Source organism: Elephantulus edwardii, unplaced genomic scaffold (genome assembly GCF_000299155.1).
Source record: "Elephantulus edwardii isolate Elephantulus edwardi_28Jun2011 unplaced genomic scaffold, EleEdw1.0 scaffold00186, whole genome shotgun sequence".
Classification (NCBI taxonomy): domain Eukaryota; kingdom Metazoa; phylum Chordata; class Mammalia; order Macroscelidea; family Macroscelididae; genus Elephantulus; species Elephantulus edwardii.
Window position 1 is genome coordinate 1,349,405 of NW_006399936.1, and position 24,157 is coordinate 1,373,561.

General features: G+C 49.3%; 1 protein-coding gene across 1 annotated transcript in view; it reads right to left on the reverse strand.

Moving 5' to 3' along the window:
* Positions 1-725: 725 nt before the first annotated feature.
* SETD1A (SET domain containing 1A) overlaps positions 726-24,157 on the reverse strand; it is a 24,124-nt gene continuing 692 nt past the window's right edge. Inside the window, exons 2-19 of the mRNA XM_006896508.1 lie at positions 23,709-23,873; positions 23,390-23,485; positions 20,327-20,597; positions 18,992-19,113; positions 18,334-18,563; positions 17,221-18,064; positions 16,280-17,068; positions 15,613-15,789; positions 15,404-15,491; positions 14,564-14,721; positions 14,339-14,426; positions 10,486-10,830; positions 4,514-5,551; positions 3,915-4,087; positions 3,719-3,829; positions 3,409-3,528; positions 1,642-1,779; positions 726-1,517 (exon numbers count right to left, since the gene is read on the reverse strand). Of these exons, the coding sequence (XP_006896570.1) occupies positions 1,344-1,517; positions 1,642-1,779; positions 3,409-3,528; positions 3,719-3,829; positions 3,915-4,087; positions 4,514-5,551; positions 10,486-10,830; positions 14,339-14,426; positions 14,564-14,721; positions 15,404-15,491; positions 15,613-15,789; positions 16,280-17,068; positions 17,221-18,064; positions 18,334-18,563; positions 18,992-19,113; positions 20,327-20,597; positions 23,390-23,485; positions 23,709-23,858 (5,112 nt within the window). The 5' untranslated portion in view covers positions 23,859-23,873 and the 3' untranslated portion in view covers positions 726-1,343. The remainder of the gene's footprint in view (positions 1,518-1,641; positions 1,780-3,408; positions 3,529-3,718; positions 3,830-3,914; positions 4,088-4,513; positions 5,552-10,485; positions 10,831-14,338; positions 14,427-14,563; positions 14,722-15,403; positions 15,492-15,612; positions 15,790-16,279; positions 17,069-17,220; positions 18,065-18,333; positions 18,564-18,991; positions 19,114-20,326; positions 20,598-23,389; positions 23,486-23,708; positions 23,874-24,157) is intronic.

Consider the following 24,157-nt stretch of genomic DNA (forward strand, 5'->3'; position numbering starts at 1 on the left):
AAGGTGCAGGAAAAGTGGGAAGAACTGTGCCAGGGAGAAGCAAGGGCCCTAGTGTCACTGCCTACCTGGAGCCACTGGGCCCGAGCACCTAAGTGGTCACTGCAGTCAGCCTTTGTCTGTGTGGTCTGGGTCAGTAGTCCAGCCACACACCTTCCTCCTTCCGCTAGCTCCTCCTCCTCCTCCCTCCTGGCCTATTCCAGGAACAGACCAAACGACCCAGTCTCCACCTCTCCTCATCCTAGTCTCACCAGGGGTGCCCCCTAGTGGTCACCAACCGTTCTTCTGGCTACTGGGCGCCGCTTAGTGGCCACTAGGCCATTCTGAGAGCTACTGGCAACGAGGTTCCAGCTAACAACTTGGAGAGCAGAGACTGAAAATCTGCTGAGGATGGGGGCTTCAGGATGGCGTTCTCAGGTGACTTCATCTCCATTCCATGACCTTAACTCTTCCTTTGTGCTGGACTTCCCAGGGGGCTTGAGGGCCTGCTGCAGCTGTGAGCCTGGAGAAGGAAGGCGGCCTGACCTTGGTGGCCCTAGCCGGACTCAGTGGGGACTTCTGGCATGGCCACTGCTGCCTGTCAGGTGGCCCAGAGAGCTGGTGGCTAGGTCTGAAGATGTGGACTCTTGCCCAAAAGGCCCTATACGCACCTCTTCAGCTTGCCCCACCCCATGTCCAAACCCCCCATTTTACCCCACTTCCTCCAAATATACTGACCAAGCACTTTTGTACAATAAAGTTTAATCACAATTATAAAAATGTGGCATCGGGTTTGCACTATTAACATATGTACAATCCAGCCCAACAAGGGCCTGCCTCCCACCACCCTGGCCAAGCCGGGGGCCTCGGACATCAAGGCAGAAGGGTGACCCGCAGGGTCTGGCAGGAACTGAAGATGAGGCAGGGTTCCAGGCACGGAGTCCCCACGACTAGGGGCATAGGGCCCCCCCGGGGGAGAACATAGCCACTGCCCCTAGAGACCCCTAAACTGGGGAGGGATACACGCAGGGAACGAAGGGAAGTCCCCGTTAACACAAAGCACGGGGGCTGTGTAGCTCCCCAAGAACAAGATCTGTACAGGCCGGCACCCCAGGTTTCCACAGGAAACAGCTGCTGGCAGCTACAAAACATTTACAGCTTCTTCTCCGCAAAGAAAATAATTGGGGTGGGGGGGTCAGGGATAACAAGTTATTGAGGCTCCCTGCTGGGCTCAGGGCCCCCCAGCCCCATACTTCAAGATGGAGGCGTGTGGGCCCTGACAAACCCACTAAGGCGAGGGGGCTGCTGGGGAGCTCAGGGCACCGTGGGAGAATAAATAGGGGTGTGGGCACCAGTGCTGCCCCATTTCAGTTGAGGGAGCCCCGGCAGCTCTCAGTGCCACACAAACAGGGGATCTTGTTGTCCTCCAGTGGGAACTTGTAGTCATAGGTGATCTCTTCATCCACACCGATGGGCTGCTTGGAATAAATGACGATCTTCTTCTGAGACTCGATGGTGATCACCTTGGCGTAACAGTTGGGCTGCGGAGGAGGCAAGGCAGGTGAGCTCCAGCCCAGCCCACTGCAACCAGCCCTCCCGGGCCCAGCCCAACCCACTGCTGCCAGCCCGGCCCAGCCCACCCCTGCGGCCTGCCTCCCAGCACACCGTGCAGCAGTGGTTGATGAACCGCGCCAAGTTGCCACATTTGGTAGCATCAATGATGGTGTCATGGTCCACTCGGAACAGGTAACTGCTGCCAATGCCCTCCTCCACATAGCGTTTCTCCCGCATGTCGGCCACCATCTGCAGGGTGGGATGCAATGGTCAGGAATCCGCCCTTCAACTTTCTGCTGCATTTAGCCTCACCCACGAGCTTGGGTTTGGACAGTCTACCTACCACCCCAGGACCTTCGCTGGCCTGGCCTGGCCTGGCCCTGGCCCCTCACAGCTCAAGCCAATGACCCTTCCTTGACCTTACTTCCAACAGTCCTCTGTCATGGCCACCCACCCTGAACCACCAGTAAGTGCTTCACTCAGACCAGGCTTCCCGGGAAGTCAGCACTGGTGAGCCAGGCAAGAGAAGTTAGAGCATCAGCCGGGCCCAGTGGAGCCCCCACACTGCTGTGGGGCTGGTGGCACTCCTAAAGTAACTGTCACTATCTTATGGACTGAAAGATACTCATTTCTTCTCCCAGGACTCTCTCTGGGCAAAACAGAAACCCATCTGCTGGCTCTAGTCAATGCAAAAGCCACTTGTCTGGGCCTTGTGTGAGGAGTAACTTTCATTTCCCAGAAAGCCAAGGCTGACGAGACCTCTGTGCACTCCCCATGGTGACCTCACTCCTGCCAAAACATCACCCTCAAGCCACACTAAGTGTTGGGGACTCCACCTAAACTTGCATCCTCAGCCCAAATCCACTACTGTGAACTGCTGGACGTCATCCCCCAGCTGTTCCCTGGGCATCTTGAGCTCACTTGTCCAGATCACAGCTCACTGGGGCCACAAAGCTGCTCCTCAGCCTTGCCCCCCCAACTTAGCCGCAGCCCTACTATGCCCTTCACTGCTAAAGTCATCCTGAAGTGCCCACCCCCACTCCGTGTCCTTACTCTCTCCACAGTTAACTCACTGACTAGTCTTATCAACATCCCTGGACCTACACTTTCTCCTGCCACTGCCAAGGCGAGGCAACTGTTGCTTTCGGCATGGGTTTCTGCAATTGTCCTCCCCTCCTCTGTCCACTCTCGGTTTTCTCAATCTCTGATTTATGCTCTACATTGCCGCCAGAAGAACTTATTACCCTCCAAAGTTGTGTGCTCTAATGCCTCTCTCCACCATAGGTCTAAAAACACAGCCAGCCGGCCTCTAAGCTCTTTGGAGTCAAGCCTCCACCAGTCTCTCCAGCTTCACATCGCTGCTACTGGCCCTGCATTTTTCCAACCACGCACGCCGACCTCCCTGCACTCTTAACTTCCAAGGCCTGTGCACCTCACCCCTCCGTGGCCCTCTGCACACCTCCCCTCACTGGAGCCAAGGAGTTCCCAATCCTTCAGCTATTGGCTTCAACAGCACCATCTCTGGGTGTTCTTGGGTCCCCTTGCTAAGCATTCCTACCACCTGCTTTCACCAGCAGTTCCCCTTAGCACTAATCAAACCCCAGCAGCCTGTGTCCTTACTCAATACCTCTCTTCCCCACAACTGTCAGTTTTTTTTGTAGGGAGAGATAATGGGGTTTTTTTCCCAACAGTATCATTAAAGTGTCTACTAGTGACTAGTATTAATTGTTGAATGAAGTAAAGAAAGAGAAAAGACAATGAGACAAAATTCCCTGACAGCTAAGTCTTGGAGCCAGGAGGCCATATGAGGCTCTGTCCAGGTCAAACGGTACTGGGTGGAAGCACAAGTGGTCTGCAGACAGAGGGCTGGGGTCTCACCTGGCGGATGTTCTGACCCACATATTCGATGACCATCTCATCAGCTGCGATGGGTTCCATGGCAAACAGGCCCCACTCGTGGATCCGGCTCCGGCCAAATCGGAGCTTCTTCTTCCGGAACTGGGGGTAGAGAACACACTGCTGCAGGACGCCCAGAGCCCAGCTCCTGGCTTTGCCAGCAGGTCTCTCCAGGAGAAGGGCAGTCAAGCCACTTGCCTCTCACCTGTACCCCCAAGGCCAAGGGGGGGCCACCTGATCCTACCTGGCCTTTCAATGGGTCTCCTCTCCCTCTCAATCCCTGCCAACTCACCTTGAGCTGGTTCAGCTTCAGCAGCTCACTATCCATGATGGCCGAGGTGCCAATGGCACTTAGCAACCGACGTTGCTCAGACCGGCGCTCCGAAAGCACACGGTTAGTCCCCTGTGTGAGCCAACAGAGCAGTGAGTGACAGCAATAACAGCGGCAAGAGGATGATCGTGGGCCTGCGACCGGGAAAGGGCCTCACCTGAGTGTCCGCTCCCTCCAGCTGCCGGGCCGAGACAGGACAGACATCCAGGTACTTGTCCTTCTCCTTCTTGCTGATGGGGTAATAGCCTTCGCTGCGGGCTGAGCCCGTCTGGTGCTCGCGGGGCCCATCCTGGGGCCGCCGTCTGCGCTTTGGAGTGTTCAGGTTGGTGAGTGCACGGCGTTAAGGAAAACACATTCCTTGCTGGCCTGACATTCCCGGAGCCCACTCCCCTCAGCCCACTGCAAACTCAGCCAAGGAAAGGGTGACCAACTTTAGCTTATGATTCTGAGCACAGCCAGTGTGAGAAAGATAGAAAGATGAAGAGAAAGCAGTCTTAGACTCCACTATCATTTGCCCAGAGAACTTTCAAGGAAAAAATAAATCCACAAAAGTTCATGAGGCAGAGAAAACGGTGGCTTGATTGCCAGAGGAAGAACACTCAGGCTGAGGGTGGCAAAGAACTGGACAGAGAAGGTGAGAAAGGCAGACGCTGGCCCGAGGAGGACATGGGCAGCTGTGTGACCCCAGGGGAATGCCCACCCACCCAGGCCTCCGTCCTCCTGTCCTGGGAAGACGGTCTCTCCCTCTCAGGATATTGGTGTGGTGGACCCAGTGCGTATCATTGAGCCAGTCGGCTCCACTTGTCTGCTGCAGCAGCCGCTCATATGTTAGCCGCAGATAGCTCATGTCCTCTAAGTCCAGGCCTGAGTTCCAAATGTCATACAGGATGGTCATCTGCTCAAACTCGCTGCGAGGCTCAAACGTGGGTGGGGGTGGGGGTGGCGGGGGTGGCGGCGGGGGCCGGCGGCGCCGGGTGTGGGAGCGGAGGCTGCGCCGTCGCAGGGCCCCTTCCCCGTCACTGCTGCTGCTACTGCTGCTCTCGGATGACTCAGACTCCTCCTCCTCCTCCTCCTCTTCACCCTCCTCTTGCTGTTGCTGCTGCTTTGGCTCCTCTGCCTCAGCCACCACTACCTCGGGGGCCTCCAGGACCTCATCGGCAGGGGAACTGAAGAGGGCCACGGGGGCAGGAGTCGGCTCTGGGGGCCGAAGGGCCAGCATGGCGGGGCTGGGCTTGGTGGCCAGGGCATAGTTGTGCTCCAGGAGGATGTGACTGAGTGGGGGGCCTGGGCGGTCTGCCTCGTCTGCCGTCTCAGTGGCCTCTGAGTCGTCAGCAGCAGGTGGGGCCGCCACCCCACTTAAGGCTGGGGTCAGGGCCAGGTCAGCCAGCACTGCCAGGTCCACCTCTGTTCCTGGCTCAGCCTCTTCTTCCTCAGCACAGCGACCTCGGCCTCCAGCCCGGTTCCGACTCCCTCGGGGCACCTCCTCGGGCCAACTCTTGACCAGAGACGCGTGGTCCAGGGGCAGGTTGCGAATGGTTCGCTCCACACCCCGGGGGACTTTGCGAGAGACTGGGGCAGGAGACTTGGCCTGGGGCGGGACAACTGGGGGAGGTTCAGGGGCTGGTGCCTCTTCCACGGTAGAGAAGGAGACAGTTTTCCGGCGTTTCTTGGGTGGAGGGAGGAAGGGGATCGGAGACGAAGGGCGCTCCTCAGGGCGTGGGGCAGGAGCGGGGGGTCCCGCTGGTGGTTCTGGGGGAGGCTGGGGTGCACTGGAAGGTGGTTCCTCAGTGGAAGCTGGGGAAGGACGCAAACAGAGAAAGAGAAGATCAGATTCCTACCCCAACAGCATCAGACTGAAACTCATTATGGGCAGGAGACACTATATCCGATCCATATCCGAGCTGCTATGCAACAGGTCAGACTCACGCTCTCCTCAGTTCTCACACAAGAAACTCAGGACAAACACTCTGCTTGCTCGGGGAGACCCTTTCTCTCACACCCGCAAAGCCCATTCCCCCGCCCTAAGCACCAGGGGATCCTCTGACAGGTGTGCACCTGCTCACTCATACCATCAACACGTATTTACTGAGCACCAACTATCAGCAGAGGGAGCTCTGGCAGCCTAGTGGTGAGGAGTTGTGCTACTCATACAGAGAGGAAGAAGGGCAATCTCCTCCCGGGCAATTTATAGTCTGAAAACCTGCTAAAGAGTCCGCTACACGTTGATTCCGACTGAACAGTACTAATAACTGTCATCGTGCCTAAGGAGACATAGGAAGTCCTTCAGACACCCTCACAGAGCTTCAAGTCTAACTGGAATTACACAAAACAGTCAAATTGTAAGAGCAGAGGTGGAAGAGGGTTCCAAGAAAAGAAATACTTCTCTACTCAAGTCTTTAGGCAAGACTCTGAGTCTAACTTATTTCCAGTCAATCAGAAGTGACTCATAGCTGAGCCCTCACTGGCTTTCCAAGGCTTTATTATAAAATGCGCAGGAGCGGACTGTCCCTCCTTCTGCCCTGGAGCTGCTGGTGGGTGTGTACTGCAGGAGGCAGGGCCTTTGGGTCGGCTGCCCAGCTCCTATCAGACCGCACCACCAGAGGTCCCTCCTGGACTGCTGCCACCGCAGTGGTACTGGTCAAGACTAGTGGTGGCAAAACAATTAAATCCAACAATTAATGAGTCAGTTAACAATTAAGCAGACCAGGAATACCTGTTGCATTTTCTAACAACAGTACATTGAAAGAAAATAGCCATTATTTCAGGTATAAACAATATTATTAGCTTCTTTAGGGAAGATACAATGTAAGAACTGGGATCTCTGTATTAAAATCTTCTTCCTTTAAAAAAAAAAAAAATCTTCTTCCTTCAAAGTGAGATTGGCCCTCACAGGGCTATGAGGAACCTGTGCGCAGAGAGATGCTGCTAAGATACAAAAAGTGAGGAATGAGGTGGGACAGAGACAATACATGGCCTCTAAGCCGACACAGGGGAGCCCAGGAGACCTACTGGCTAAAGTTGTGCTGCTAATCAAAAGTTAGGCGGTTCGAATCCACCATGGCTTCTTAGAGAAAGAAAGATGGACAGTCTCCCCAAGTATGATCTGGAGTCTCTGAAAACTCGCTGAAGTGCCAGCTATGGGTCAGGTCAGTTCTGACTCATCAGGCAATAAGCTAAGTTGAAGCAGACACAGTGTCTCCCCAGCTACCATCCTCCAGACAGGAAGCAAACTCCTCATTTGGGGACCCCAAGCATCAAGCTGACAGTAGGCTCTAACTACTGTTTAAGACACACACACACAGAGCCCTTTGCCAGGAACAAGCTACACCTGCTGAGCTGACCCTCAATCTCCATGTCAGGCCATGGCCTTTTCAGCTCTGCTGACACCGGGCATCTGCCGTCTATGCCTTCCACCCCTGGTCCACAGGGATGGCTCGTGGCAGCTTTCAGACCTCTGTGAAGCTTTTTCCTCACTCGCTGGGACATTTGTTCCTATCTCTCAGATTGACGGTTCTCAACTGCCAGTTTTCATGTTAGCTACAGCAAATAAACAGTTAATATTCTCTGCCAAGGACAAATCTAAGCCCTTTACATACATCACTTATTTCATTCTTATAACCTCATGAAGCTGATAGTATTCATTCCATTTTACTGATGAGTAAACTGAAGCACAGAGTGATTCATAATCTACTTACCTAAGATAATAGAGCAGGCATTTAACAAAATAAGACCAACTTTTGGATAGTCTGCATATTCTGCTTCAGGATTCCACGTCTGACTCTGTCACTCCTACAGCTAAAGGGCGGCCAGCACAGGGCCTGGTCCAGAACAGGTGGTGACCAGCATGTCTCCACTGCCCTAACTCCTCAATCCAATAACCCGACAAAACCCTCAGCCTGCAGGCTCCCTGTGCCCTGGATACCAGCTGGGGTCTTGGGCCATACTGACATCTACATGCTGAAGCAGCTGCTCCAGGGCCTTCATTTTTCACAGGTCCTCTTATCTCTTCTTACCACTCTGTTCTGCCCTAGCTTCCCTTACACCCAGCCTCCCAACCTAGTCCTCTGTAATCCTTGCTTTTGAGCATACAAATTTTTCTCCTTCTTCACCCTGAGGAAAACTCAGCCATCCCCTTTTTTGGGGTACCTGTCCAGTCAGCCCATCTTCCACCTTTCTCTAGAAATTTCTCCTGATATTCCTTTATCCACAACAGCAAGGCCTCAGAAGCCACTGTGACCTGCCCTCCCACCACAGGGCCATCCTTAACTGGACCACCTGAGCCACGTGGTCCATTAAGAAATTTCCTTGAGAAAATTTTCCAAAAAATTTTCCTTAGACTTAAGAGTGAATGATGTCTGTCTGTGGTTTGTGGGGGAGTAGGGAGCGGAGGTGTAGCGATGAATACCCTGTGCCGGACTGGGAGAACAGAGGAAGAGGGAAGACTGAATCTAGTGCATCTAGGTCCCTGGTTCTGGCTGTTCCTGGATTCCACCAGCTAGGTCGAAACTGTAACAAGTCTATGTAAACTGACTGAGCTAGGCTGCGATTACCAGAAGCCCAAGGAGCCTTCCATAAGGTCTCACTTATTCTGCCTTTGGAACTAGGTATGTGCCATCCTTAGCTGCCCTCCCAATCTCTCTCTAAGGCCATGTCTCCTATCCACATACTAGTCATTGATTTCGCTCCTTCATGCCTGTTATTCTCACCGAGGGACCTGGCTTAACCTTCCTCTTCCTTCCCACCCCGACATCTACCTGGGGAAATTCAGCCAACAGCCTACCTGTTCATCAGATTCTCACATCTCAGGGAACTCCTGTAATGACTCTCAGCTAGCCTCACAAATCACACACCTGGACCTTGTCAACCTCAGAATGGCCCACCCTTGGTCTTTCACATGCTTATCTCTTACCTGTGACCACATTCCTCACTGCTCCTTTAGAAGCCTGAAGCACAATGAACCTTTCCCATTTCCCAACCTCTTTGCCACATTCCTCCCTAAATGACTATTTTGTTCAGACTACAGAACCCTCACTTTGTCTTCTCCCTTCGGTATCCTCAAATCCTCATCCCTTCACCCTGCACATCCTCACTCTGCAACCAGTGGCATTCTCTCTTTCACCCTAAGTACCCAGTCTCAGTGAAGTTTCTGTATGACAGCAAGTCTAGCCTGCTTTCATCTTTACTCTTGACACCCCTCACTGTCCAGCAACACACTGTACTCTATTCTCAGAATGTATCCACCTTTACCACTAAACAGCAAAACAAGATCAAGATCCTGCATGAAATCCACACTTCGCTGCTTCCCCACTTACAGATTCGCATCCGACTGGGTGCTGATCCTGCCCCCAACCCCCCAGGTCAGTGAGCACTTCTCTCTCACGCTCCATCTACCTGTCTCTCTTCCTTCCCTTCAGTGTATAAACATAAGCATTTAAAGTCTCGCCCACCTAAAAAAGTCAAGTCCCCCACCAACCCTGCAGTCTCTTCTCAAACCCTGTAGACTGTAAGGGTTCTACCTCCAATCCCAGTTCCCCACTTTCCACCTATTTAGGCTGTTTCTGTATCTCATCAAATCTGGAATGGCAATAATCAGATACCTTGAAACACAACTGAGGAAAGGTATTTTCAACAGGGTAGACATAGAGTCTGGCACACAGTATTAATGACTAATTACTGCCCCTCAACTCTTTCCTTTCAAGCAAGAGGAGTCTAGCCTTTAAGAAGACGCTTATCTCTGTTTTTATCACCACCTTACTTTTCACACCCACAACATGGCTTTAGTCTAAAATACAATACTCAACTGAAAATTTAAAGGCTACCAGTGATCTCTTACTCTTATAACTTCTCTTATGGCCTGCTATCAGCCCATTATCTCCTTTTACTTATTTTATTTTCAAAAATTTCTTGTTGTGTACCATCAAATTGGATCCAAGCTGGCACAAGAGGAGATTGTCCCTCTTTCTCCAGCAGAGCATCTGGTGGATTTGAACTGTGCACCTTCAGGACTGCAGCGCAGCTTCTTGTCACTAGGCCACCAGAGCTCCCTCCACTATCTCCTTTTAAAAACTTTTCCCGTGATGTCCACAACACCGTTTCCAAACACTGCTTTCCTTCCATCTATCTGGTTCCTTCTCAGCCCTCTGTGAACCCCTTTTGCCCACCTATCTCTTACAGGACTTTAAGGCACAGATTCCCCTCTCATCCCATACTCTCCTAAGGCATACAAGTATATCCAAACCCACTCTTTCACTACTCCCAAATAACGACCTCATTTCCAGCCTATGTTTTTCTTCCAGATCTTAAATCTAGTCTTCCAACTGCCTACTAAATGTTTCTAGTTAAAAATCACAGAAGTGCCTGAAACGAACAGCTTTCTTGCTAATCCTTGCTCTCCTCCTTGCATCTCTTTCTTGAGAAACAGTTCAGCCAAGTTATTCTATTTTGTAAATTTCTCTCCAGTCTTCATTCCTGTCTACTCCTCTGTACTTTGTTGTGACCATTTAAAGGTGAAGGGGACCACCTTCTGCATGTATACAGCGAGCCCCAAGTATGTCTCTGTAAACTGTTCGTGGGAGAACTGCCTGCCTGTGTCAGATTTCGAGGGCAGAGTGACAGTGACTTCTGTGCTATCATCCCTACAACTCAAAGTCACACACCTGTACCAAATAAATGTTGATGTCACTGTTCCCTCTCAGACACACAGATGACATGGAAAGCCCTGCACCTACCTGCAGGTCTCGTCGGAGACTTCTCCTGTTCGGGAAGCGGTGTGACTGGGGAGCCTGCAGCTCTCTCTGGCTTGGGCTCTTCTGCAGGTGCAGGGAGCGGTGCTGGGACTTCTCTAGGGGGTGGTGAGGCTGACGATTTGGTTGCCGGTTGCTCTTCTTCCTCCTCCTCTTCCGAGGACTCGGATGATGAGGAAGAGGAGGATGACGAGGATGATGAGGAAGAGGATGAGGAAGATGAGGAGCTGGATGAGCTGCCACTCTCAGAGTCCGATGGGCTATCATTTTCACCATCTGAGTCAGCATACAGAGAACATTTGGAGGACAAATCGCTTTCCTCATCCTCGCCTGAAAATCCAGAAGGAGCAATCAGGCGAGGTGGGAAGACCTCTCACTTGGTCAAGCTTATTCACAGACTTATTATGGATGTGTCAGGTAACTACCAGGCTAGGCATTGAACAGTCCAATATAAATGAGGCAGAAGCCCTACCTTCAAGGTGCTGCGTGTACAATCTGTTCACAGTCTGATAAACATCAGCATCAACGGGCAGGGGGGCAGGGAGACCCTAAATTCTATCTAGAGGACTGAGTCAGGGAAGGAACACCGGAGAAAGAAATGCTGAAACTGAGAAGCCACAGGCTAGAGGCCACCAAGCAGACACAGCTAAGCAGGGATAGCAAAGGTAAGCAGATGTGAGAAGACGGCCATTAGACACTGGCTAAGGTACTCTCACTATGCCAAGTCTCCCCAAAACAGTGTGGACAACAGACTGTGTGAGAAAGGATTCCAGAGTGAGAAAGTTTTCCTTGTTGGGTTCCGTTGAGTCGGCTCTGACACATAGTATTTCTTTATTTTATTATTTTTTTGTGTGTGTATACCGTCAAATCAGATCTGACTGGTACAGGAGGAGATTGTTCCTCCTGCTCCAGCAGAGCTTCTAGTGGATTTGAACCATGCACCTCTGGGATTGCAGTACACCTTCTTGCCACTAGGCCACCAGAGCTCACAACACACAGTATTTCTATATAAAGAGATTAACAGTCTCACTCCCTCCTGCACCATCCTCCACTGTGCTTACACCTCCTGCCATAGTCATGGCATAATCCATCTCACTGACCTTCTGCCTTTCATTTCAGTGCCTTCCAACCTGAGGGCTTCATCTTCTGGTCAATGTCCTGCCGCTATTCAAAGGGTTTGGAGGGCCCATTATTTCAGAAAAAGGATGGCCAGTCCTGCTTCTTAGTCTGGAAGCACTGATGAATCTTGCCCACTATGGGTGACCCTACTGGTGTCTGAAATACCAGTGGCATAATTTCCAGCATCAGAGCAACATGCCAAGCCACTATTCAATGACAAACTAACTGATAAGGAGCAGGAGAGAAGTTTAGAAAATAATACAACCTAGCTTAATTCAGCTTCTTCCAAATTTGTTTGCTCAAGGAATAAACGGTGCCATCTTTGAGTAACTTACTTGGATACGAGAAGGTGGTAGTGGCCAGAGCGGGCTAGAGGATAGCAAGATGGACAGGAACAGATAAGAGAAGGGCTAGATTAAAAATGGGCAGAGTATAAGACCAGACTAGGAAGCCTTCTTTGTGAACAACAGAGAGCCAGGACTAGACTTGAAGGAGAGAAGTAACAGTGCTAGAGGTACATTTTAGGAAAGATAATGCTGTCAATCGAGTTAAAGATGGAGGGGGAAGGATGGAGCAGGGACAGAAAGGTCAGTATAGACCGCTGCAGAAATCTAAGTGAGAAGTGAAGAAAGTATAAATGAAGGCAGAAAAGCAGGAACAAAAAAGAGACAAACTCAAGAAATATTTAGGATGTAAGAGTGATGGGACCAAGTAGATGCATAAGGGTCTTAAGCCCAATCACTCTTCCGCAGATGACCTTCCCCACTGCTTCAATGATACAAGGAGACTCAGAGCATCCTTTCACCACCTGGCCTTGCTGAAATGGCCCTCGCTGACCATCCTACAGAAAAGGACCCATGATCCCGCTAACTCCTCTGCTCTATCACTCACAACCTCGGTAAACTATTTTCTTCAAAGCGTGTACTAATACCTGAAGTGATACCTGTTCTCTTCTTTCTCATGTCCCTCCCTCCTCATCAAATAACCACAAACTACAAAAGGGGAGTCACACCTGCTTGGTCACAATGATTCTAAGACTTAGAGTAACTAACACAGAGTAAGGATTTATTTCTGGACAAATGGATGAAAAAAAGACAGATCCACATACTCAACACCTCAGGGAATGGGAAAGAACAAACAGGTGCTCAATAAAAGGAGCCAACAGTCAAGCAACAAATGCTGGCGAGGTTGTAGAGAAACTGGAACCCTTATTCACTGTTGGTGGAGTGTAAAACGGTGCAACCACTGTGGAAGGTAGTATGGCGCTTTCTCAAAAAAGTGCAAATAGAGATACCATTTGATACAGAAATTCCACTACTGGGAATATACCCTGAAGAGACCATAACTGCCACCCTAGCAGATATATGCACACCCATGTTTATCGCGGCTCTGTTCACAATAGCAAGGAGTTGGAAACAACCCAGGTGCCCATCAACAAACGAATGGATAGAGAAGCTGTGGTATATTCACACAATGGAATACTATGCTTCATTGAAAAACAAGGAACTCATGCAATATTATTCAAAATGGGTGAGCCTGGAGGACATTATGCTGAGTGAAATATCTCAGTCGCAAATGGACAAATATTGCATGGTGCCACTGTTGTAAAATGGGATTGATATTAGGGTTGGGGTAAGACTGAGAAAAAATGGATAAATTGTGTATACTACACTGAAACAGATGAGGGAGTGAATAATTTAAAAGCGATGTATGATACGGTATTATGGTTATCACAAGAGTCCACAATTAAGGTTGCATAGTGGAATGTACTTGGGGCGGGGGGGGGGGGGGAAGAGAGCTGGGTGGGGAGAGAAGTGCAGCAATGAATAAATGGAAATCCAAAATCTCTGTAAATGCTCATTAAAATTGTTTTTTAAGAAAAAAAAAGGAGCCAACAGTGTTGATGTTGGCTGAGGGTGAGTGGAGAGGAGGCAAAGATGACTGGTGTGGACTTGAAAGAAGAGGGTGTGAAGGTGAGAGGTGACAGTGTCAGTGTGACAGCTTCAAGGGGCAGTAGAAGAACACAGATCCCTGACCGCTAAGGCTCAAGGAAATAAATGGCCTCTGCTAGATTTCCTCAAGGGAAAACCATATTTTAATGGAAGAGGCAATCAGGAGGGAGCACTATGGATAGTGGGCTCACTGTTCACAATCAGTCAAGGTTCCAAAGAAATGTGGTTAAAAGACATCTGCTCTTATTAGCGTACATTCACATTGGTGGTACATTATGCAGCATACAGGAGCAATGATTTAAAAAATCACTACCTAACTGAATAGATGCTGGAGAGCGTTGTGGTAAGTTATGTTCCATAAGAACATTATGATAACTCGGTCCCATAAGGACAAATACTATAAAAGACCATTATTGTAGAAATAGAAAGGTAACTAGTAAAATGTGTATGCAGATTCAAAGGAAGTGGAGTAAAAGCAGGAAGGTGAGGATGGACACGGGGTCCTGAACCATAGGGTTGCACAATTTGATGAGTGGAGGGAGGCACAGATAAAGGGAAAATCCAGTGCGAAAAACAACGTGTATAAATTTTGTTAAGTAAACCAGTATAAAATAAAAATTTTATTTAAAAAAAAAAGATATCTGCTCTTGAAGAGGGCAAGACAGATAATAAATGCAGCAGGAAAATCACCTAGGCTCAGGAAAGGGCTAGGCAGTGGCCTCTTGCCTTCCTCCCAAAGCTAGAATTTTTCAACCACCTGTACTCACCATCTGATCCCTCTATCTCCTTCTTAGTGTTGTCCATGGCTTCTTCTTGATCATCGTCTTCCTCGTCTTCCTCATCTTCCTCTTCATCCTTAAAGGAAAAGGACAAATGAGGACAAAGGGAAAGAAGCAACTGGCCCTCCCAGAGGTGCAGCAGCCTGGAGAGAAGCTGGCTAGAAAAGGAACTCGGGAATGGCCTGTTGGTAGAAAGGAGCCCTGGCCCCTCACCTTCTCTGATGAAGATTCCTGGGACGCCTCTTCCCCTTCACTGTCCAGAGCAAAGGACTTCCGGTGCTTGCCCTGAGTCTTGCTGCGCTCCTCATCTCGCTTTGTGGGCTTGGCTCCTGGACGTCCTGACTCGCCAGTCTCCTTTTCTCGTTCAGGGTCTAAGCCCAGGTGAACAATGATTAGGGCAACTTAACATCAACAACAGTTCCCTGACTTCACATAAGAAGCTTTATGTATACAACTGCCAAAGTTTCTGAGAAAAATGGCTTAACAAATAAACACCTCTTACTTAGGTAACATTTTACATGGCTTTCCACATCTCCTATTCATCTACAGTCTTTTCTTGGAGAATAAAGGACAGAATGACTTGTAATATTAGGCTTATGAAAACAGTATCCGACTAGTGGGTCTCCAGGGAAGCAGATCTAACTCAACAGAAGTTTTCCAGCCTGTACGCTGTCAACCAATAGCTCAGACCAAGACATATAGGCAGGAAACTTATAGGAAGGTTTAAGCATCACAATATCAAGCTGGGTAAATGATATGTTCTAAAAATTTAAAATTCTATGATGTTAGATGTTATTACAAATTACCACAACTATCTATCTCACAGGTGAAAATACTTGAGATACAGAGAACTGAAGTCTGTATACAACAGCAAGAACCACAATGAAAAACCCGGGGTAACTCTAGTTGATGGTTTCTTGCCATTCACAACTGCTTTATTTTACATTTATTAAAATCTTCTCTTGGCTCCAAGACACCTTATGTCCCTGCCTTTTTTATACTGGAATCTACACAACCTGTCCCCTTCCTCCTTTTACCTGCCCTTTCACTTACCATCCTCATCCTCTTCCACAGGGGTGGAGAGTCGAGGCCTTTTCTCCTCGCTAGCTTCTGAAATTTCGGATGGTTCTTTCCGTTTTACCTGGAGTATGAGGATCAGACAAGGCCCATTTCAAACTCTCATGGTTCTCGACAAGCCTGAGTCCAAGGAAGGGAACCCTTAACTTTTTCCCCACCCCACTGAGCAAGGCAGTTTTGGGTACCTTGAAGGAAGGTAGCCGCAAGGCCCCTCGTAGTCCTGAACCAAAGGCAAACGCCTCGATGCCTGTGGCACCACCACTCTTGGCCCAGTCTACGAGGGACAGCAGACCTGGCTCCTTAAGCTTCATCTTCTCTTTCTCCTCCTCCTTGGCTTGCTGTTTGGCTGCGTTCTGGAATGGCTAGAAGCAGCAGAGGAACTGAACTCCAGAACTCAGGTGCTCCCTCCTACCTGAGAGCTATTTCCAGGCCACAAGAATACATACATTTGTCTACTTATTTATTTAACATCCCACGTCCCCTCGTACTAGTCCCCATACTAGTATCTTTTCATGTCTGCTCATTTGGTCTGTCAACCTTATGAAACAACCATTACTACCACTTTACAAGTATGGACGCTAATGACTGAAGCCTCGCAAGATTCAAAGGCCCTGAATGGGTGGCCGGGGTTGGGGGGGAGTTAATCAAGACCAAACTCTGTGACCCTCAGGTTTGTGCTTTCTCCCACTGAACCCCATGGCTCCATCTCCCAACCCCCTGGGAAGGCTCATGGGCTCTAGCTGGTTTGGTCTTAATCACCTGTATCTTGTTCTGTGCAGTATGGAGCTGAAGGTTTGTGTCCGCCCCGCCCCATGGAGCCCTGGTTTCCTTGGTCCCAGGTGTGGGTCTCACCTTGGCCTTCTCCTCCTTGCTCTCCCACCACTGGTCAAAGGCTCCAAAGGCCACGTTCTCCACCATCTTGCGATTGAGGTCACGCTGCATGATGCTCTTCATCTCCTGGACCAGGGTGGCCAGGACACGGCCCACAGTGCCTGCTGACTGCAAGGTCTTGCTCTCTGCCAGCTCTGCTTCCTCCCTGGGAGGCAGCCGGGCCTCCTCTCCTGAGACTGAGGAGGAGGGCACGGGCTCGGCCGCCATAGGCAAAGTCAGGTGGTAGGCCTCCCGGGAGTACGCCCCTCGGCCCTCTTGCCCTTGGGTATACAGAGCATAGGGCAGGCCATAAGCTGCCTCTTGGGGAGGTGCAAACGGTAAGAAGGCCTCCCCAAAGGCCCCACCAGGGGGACCAGCAGAGGCTGCAGTCAATCCCTTGCCCTGTCGCAGCTGGTGGAGCCGGGTCAACATCTGGGTCTGCATCTGGAAGGACATGGGCATCCCGCCCCACTGAGCCCCAAGTCGATCCATCAGCTCCAGGGAGTTCACAAAGTCATAGATGTGGGGTGGTGGTGGAGGAGGAGGTGGGGGGTATTCAGGGGGCGGCGGACCATCAGGCCGGGGTGGGAGGAGGTAGGTAGGTTGGTGGGGAGGATATCCAAGGGGAAGTGAAGCCAGGTAAGGAGGAGGAGGGGGCGGGGGTGGAGGAGGGGGTGGAGGCTGCTGTGGCGGTGTTGGGGCCGGAGGGGGCGAGCCACCCCTATCATCATCAGAGATCTCCATGTCCTCTCCAGAAGAGCAGGGAGAAGCCTGGGGAGGGGAGAGGGTTATAGAAAAAAGTCACAGAAAGTTCCAGACTATCCCACTGACTTATTGGCTATATCGTTACTGTGTCTGATCCCTTTCCCTCCCATCCTATCTCCCAGGTCCCAGGTCCCTCCACTGACTGATCCAAGCCTTACCTGGCTCTGTCCGTTGGCCTTGGGGGACTCCCTGGTAGCCCCTGGTTCCCCACTCCCTGCAGGTGCCACATCCTCAAAGTTAGCTGGGGCTGGAGGGGGTGTGCAGGGCCCGTGACCTGACCCAGAAGGCACCTCACTCCCTGTGTCTCTAGCCCCAGTGCCCGTGCTGGTGTTCTCCTCCTCCTCCTCTGTGTCAGAGGCCAGGAAAGAAAACTTGGAGCGCTGCTCCTTCAGCAGCATCTCAATGCGGGAATCCAGGCTGGTGTGATGAGCGAAGGGCACACTCTCATTGGTAGTCTCCGGAGCGGGAGAGCCAGAACGGGCCGGCGAGGGTGGATGCGAGGAGGTCCGGGCTTCTTCTCTCTCGGGGCTGGGACCCCCGCCATCCCCACCTCCACCAGGTTCTGGAGGCTCTGGAGGTGGAGCCTCTGAGGCAGGAGGCCGGTAGTCCTGGTCAGTGGGCCGGCTGGGCTCAGGGGGCAAGTAGGAGGTGTAGGAAGGTGGGAAGCGCTCAGCTGTGTTTTCAGCAAAAGGGGCCCCAGGAGGCTCCTCCCGAGGTGCCCGGCGGGGTGGGTAGGAAGCATGGCGCTGGTAGCGACTCCAGCTTTCGTAATATGCTGGATAGTTTGAGTCAGAACCTCGAAAATGAGAAGACGAGGAAGAAGAGGACGAGGAGGATGAGGACAATGAAGAAGATGAGGAGGATGTGGCGGTGGCTGCAGTGGTGGCGGAGATGGCCGCAGAGGTGGTGGTGGGGGCTGAGGAAGCAGAGAAATGGCGGCGGGAAAAGGAATCCTGGTAGCTGTTCTCTGATCGCCGGGGCTTGAAGGAGGTGGAAGTAGTGCTGGAGAAAAAGGGGGAGAGTTAGCTGGACCCGTCTCTGCAGGACTAAACTGGGAGTCCCAGCCCTTTGTACCCAGCCCATCGATAGAGGCCGTTCTTCAAAAAGGACAATCTCAGTGCTACTGGGCTCCTGAGCAACAGCGAATTCCCCAAGGGCTGAATCCAGAGAAACCAGGAAAAAGTACTCCCAACTCCCTTTCGGAGACTGTGGGTTTTTTCTTTCCAGTGGCAGTTCCCAGAATCTGCTGGCCCTGGATGTCTGCTCTGTACCTGCTGGAGTAGGCAGAGTCCTGAGAATAGGGAGTGCTGCCCCGAGACGTGTAAGGTGTTCCTTGCGAGGACTGAGGGGTAAACTGGCCAAAAGAAGATGGGGTGTCCTGTCGGCTGCTGGAGAAGCTTGTGTCCTGGGAACAGGGGGTGCCATTGCCAGGGGTGCCCACCACAGCGGTGCCTGCTGGATAGGGAGCTGTGTCGGAAGAGGATCGGCGGCGGGATTCAGTCTGCAGGGAGGGTAAGACAGAGGAAGGAAGAGAGCTCAATTACCACTTGAGGATTCCCCTTCTGCAAAGCAAGACTTCTTGGTTCCCATCTTTTAAAAGCTCCTGCACTCAGCTCTTAATGAAAAGGCTGAGGGTCTGGGTTCGCTTGGAGGCACCTTGGAAGAAAGGTTCGACGATCTATAAATCTACAAATTATAGATCTATAAATCCCCATGGGGCAGAAGGCAGTTACCATGACCCCTGGGGTTGTCTCAAGTCAGAATCAACATGGTGACAAGTGGCTTAATTTTTTAAAACACATCCAATATCTTCTCTTGGCTTTCCTATACCTAGCATGGAAGTCCAGAGCCTCCCAAAGGCTGCACCTACTACTCCAGAAATCCAGATCCACACCCACACGGCTGGGACAACAGCCCCAAGCTTCTCACCGTCTCAGCAGCTGTACTGGAACCCTGAAACTTCTCACTCAGGGCCTTGCCCCCGGTGGGCACTGTCTGCGGAGTGTAGGAGCCGTTGACAATCAGTTCATAGTACTTCATTCGCTGTTGTCCTAGAGGGAGGGCAATGGGAATCAACAGGTTCAAGAGAAGAAAATAACTGTTTCCTAGTTTAGTACTCCTAGTTCTTTCTCTGATCTCAAGCTTCATAAGATTTCTTGCAGCTAAGGATTTCTTTTGGGCTTCAGTGCTATTTTTATCTCTATCCTTAAAAATCTTGGTATTCTCCCTTAATAATGACTAAAAACACACTACCCAACACTCCACAATTTACAAAAAAACACATCTACACAGGTTATCATTTTGACTGATCACCAGCGAGAGACCCATCTTAGAAGTTTAAAAGAAAAATGATTTGCATAAAGTCACAAAGTTGGTTGGTAGTAGAACCAGAATTCAAATCCAGGTCATCTCATGATAAACTCGCCATGTTCTTAATGATCTGCAAAAGCTAAAATCCAATCCACAGTTGTGTTATTTGACTTAACAAATGATTTAAATATTTGAGAGTCAGTAATTTCAAACTGACACATTTAGATTTGGGTTTTTGCTTAAAGTCCGATTACTTGGCAGTGAAAGTCCGCATTTCCACTGAAAACCAACCAACTAATGCTAATTCACAGCTGCCTCCTTTAACTATAGAGCTCTGATGGCACAGTGTACATACCACGTGTCAGACGACTTGGTTAATCATCAGTGTGCACTTACCTGCTGCTCGAAGGAAGATGGGTCATCTCCCATAAAGATTTACAGTCTCAGAAACCTCAGGGAAGGTCACTATGAGTCCAAATTGATTTGACAGCAGTGGCTCTGCCTTTAGATGGCACTGCAACCTACAGCCTGCCAGTCTCCACCCTCCTATTGATCCTTAACGCAGAAGCTCAGACTGCCTCTCTCATATTGCCATCTAAAACTCAAAACCCAACAAATGGAAAACCCAGTATTTTTAGGAATGTGATGTGAAAACCTGACTTACGACTATTTTATAGTCTTTTTTTTAGTATGACCTTTTCATGGTTGTCCTTACTGATACAGACATGCACTTGACTACAGAGAGCTGCCTTAGATACCACTCAAAGTAACAAGCACAGTCATACATAAGACTCCATAATTACTTTCAGAAATTCAAAAACTTATTTTATAAATACACCTGGCCCAAGAGTTTCAGATAAGGAACCAAACCATTTGCCTGGCCTCAACAAGCATTTTTGTCTACACAATCTCTGTTGGAGACGGATTTTAGGCAGCAGGCAGGAGAGGCCTTACCTTTGATGTCAAGCTGGGCATGGATGATGTTGCCCATGACGGAAGTAAGGTGGAGATTTTTGACAGTCTCCTTGGCTCCCCGAGTGCTGGTGAAGAGCACACGGGCCAGGCCCAGGTGCTTGCGAGTGCGAGGGTGAAGAAGGATCTCCACCTCCTCCACTTCGCCATACTTTCGGCACATGTCCTTCAGGAAGGTCTCACGCACGTTGTCATTCAGCCTTGCAAAGGTCACTTCCTTCAACGGGATCTGTCCAATATAGAACTCATCCAGCTGTGGAGAGGACAGGAGTTGGTCTGTGGTTGAAATACTGGCCACTGTTCCTTTGCCCTTGGGGAAACTTTAGCAAGATCCATGAGGTCAAGAGAGATGGGACTGGGAAACTAAGGGATGAGGGAGAAAAACCAGGAAAGGGGCCAGAGTAAGGGTTTACATCAGTCTTAATCCTCTTTTATTACCCTTGAATTTTTCCCACCACAAAATAATGGCCAAATCAAGATAAGAAATGTCTAAATCAAGAAAAAAAAGCATATTTGTTTTTTCCCAGTCATAGAGAAATAAACCATTTACTCAAGACTTTGCAAAGTGACTTGAAGTCTATCCTGACGGTGCTTTGCCTATATACTCCCATTACTGGAAATATCTCAAAAAGAGTAACTGTGTGCTTCTCTTCTCATCACAGAAACACTTGCTGGATCCACGAGAAGGAATTAGAAATTTGTTGGAAGCATGCAAAATCCAATAGTTATCTTTTCCCCCTGATCTTAGGAACCTGGACATACTAATCTTAAAGATCTGTTTTCTTGGCCATGAACAGGATTTCAACTCATGGTCCTGAGCTAACTACTTTAAAGACATTCTAAGCGTCAAATATTTGAAGCTTATTATCAGTAGACAAATTAAAGCAGCCTGACTAAAGAAAATATGGCAAAGTCTTCAAGATCTGGCGTGGTTAGAGGCTATAATCACAATCAAGCAAAAATCCCTAGAAAAGATAACACTTCTACACTGACAGCAGAGTAGTGTATTACAAGTTCTTTTAAAACAGGCTATCCTGAAGATGAATCATGGTAGAAGCTTTGGAGAAACCAAGGTGGACCTGATGAACAGCGGAATGAAAGAAAGTAAAACTTACTAACGTTAAACTATACTGACATAATATATTGCAGTTAAAAAAAATAAAAAGACTTTACTAAGTGATTTATATTAATTACTTAGATACTGAGAATGCAAAGAAAAGGGGGAAAGTCTAGTGTTAAGGAGCTGCGCTGCCAACCCGCAGGCACTCAGTTTAAATCTACCAGCTGCTCTGTGGGAAAAAAAGATGGGCAATCTCCTCCGATTTACTGACTCTGAAAACCTACTGGAGCACTGGGTCAACTCCGACTCAATGGTGCATGACAAGATCCAGGAAAACAAGCAAGATGGATAGACACACACAATCAGCACATGATGCAACAAGTGTCAGCAGAGTACTTGGACAGAAAAAAAAACCTTTTTGTTTACTTTAGAGTCACAGAAAGAGTTATAAAGACAGTAGACTTGTACTGGGTTTTTTTTTTAGACAAATGTTTGTCTACTAGGACTTCTAAGGCATGAAATACAATAACTTGTCCTTTTCTAGAAACTGTAAGCATCTAGCAAAAATGGAGCACAGGTCTGCGGCGTGATGGAAGGAGAAGAGGTGAGACCAGTACAATAACCGTATGAGCCAAAATCTAAACACTTGGCCTTGGCAATGAAAGTAAAGTAGGAAAACAGCAAAATCAAAGAGCTAAATCACAGTAGAACAGATCACTTACAGAAGGACAGAATAAAGACAAGGAAATCTGGTGAATTCAGAAGGAGGGGTTTCCATTAAAAAACAGCCAGGACAATAAAACAGAAAGGGGAGTCGTTTTAGTATAAATAACAGGAGATCCACAGGATGACTAGTGGATTTTCAGCTTAGTAGACAGTATTATCAATTACTGGAAGAGGAAAAATGGAAGGAATCTCTTTTTTTTTCGCTTTTTCTGCTGAGAGTATGCGGTTAAGATTTGGGTTCATCCCTATCCTTCCAGGGAGTTCTTTCCTCTCTTTACCTCTTCTTTCTTTTTCACGTTAACTCTTTTGCATGGCTTATCTTTCACTAGCTATGCCTCTGTCTTATTTCCGTAATAAACCTTTCTTACTTGTTTCACTAAATTGTCACTGTGTGTTTGTTGGTTCATTTAACTCCAGTCACCTCAACTCAACCCCATCAGGAAAATAGTAATGAGTAGTGAAGAGATCAAAAGAACTCTGGTTTTTAACACATTTTTTTTAAAAAGAAAGAAAACTGGAAGAAAAAACAGGACTGAGAAGGTAATGTATTTTAAATCTTGAGTTTGAAGTGCTTGTGGGGGCCTCCAGATGGAGCTGTCCCTCAAGCAGATATACAAATCTTGAGGTCAAGACATGATGATCATGGCTGAAGAGATTTAGAAGTCATCAACGTCCCAGTATTGGCCAAAGTCATGAAGGAAATTGCCACAGCAAAGCGTGCAAAGTAAAAGAAGGGTGAAAATATTTTAAATTACTTAAAAGGGTGGTGCGAGGCGGTTGGGGTTAGAATTAATGAAGAAAACAAAGTAGAGCATTTTCTAGGCCCAGTCCAAGATCTGATGAGTGTGCTGTCCTTGACAGGAAAGTTGAGAGTCCTCTAAGAAAACAAGACAGAAGAGCAAATGGCCAAATAAGAGATGGGAAACAGAGGACTCAGAGAGGCAATGAACGTGTCACTTGCCATAGCTGTTCAGAAACGGGGTTACCCAACCAGGACACTATCAAACAATGGACTTTCCAGGCAAACTATTTAAGTATGGTGGCCACTTCAAGAATCCAACACCTCTACCACCAGCGGATGCTTCCCGTACACCTTTCTAGAAAAGCAGCATACTTCCTATGCTGGATAATCCAGCACCACAGTCTCAGTATCAAAGAGGTTGTCAGAGCTGATCATAACCCTTTCACTAGCAAACCTCTTTACTAAGTCTAGACCATCAGAATATATTCTTTACACCAAGAGACCAGCAGACACATACCTTAAATTTAGGGACCGGGAGGGAAAAGTCTCTGGTTTTGGACCTGACGTGGCAACGAGGATCTTGAAGGTCTTCAACTGGAATATACTTTGAATCCTAGGAAGGAGAGTTAAGAACAGAAAGGAGGCTCAGCATGAAAACAGGTAAGTGACCTCTAGGAAGCCCATCTAAGACCAACATGCAAAAGAACTAGATTCTGATTGTCTGCTTTTCAGAAAGGAAACTGCAGGTGATAGCAGTTCTGGATGAGAGGCAGAAGTAACGGAGAGGAGGCTGGACAGCGCTCCCCAGATGGCCAGGGGAGGCCCGGGATACTCACATTGACACTGAAGTGAATCCCATCATAGCGATACACCTTCTGGGAAGGCCGGCGCAACGCAGGGTCCAAGGCAGGATCCACGATGAGCTTGTAGTTCCGCCACTGGAAGCTCGGGGCCTTCTGCCCATCTCCCCCACCCTCCTGATCCATCTCTGCTCATTTACACTGTCAGGAAGGAGGAAGAGGCAAGGGGGTTCAGGACTTAGCCCTGACTCCCTTGCTGTCCCTCATCAACTAGCCCAGACTCCAGTTTCCCGAGTCACCCACTTCCACGCCTCACCAGGACTCGTGGCTCCCCCAGACAGCCCTTCAGGTAGCCTGTCTCGCCACAACATCCCATTCTCTGTTCACCTCCCAACTCTCCCCTCCGGCCCCCAGGCCCATCTCGCGCCCCCTTCCCTTCCAGCTCTCCCGAGCGCGCGCCCCACTTGGCTTCGGCACAAGACCCC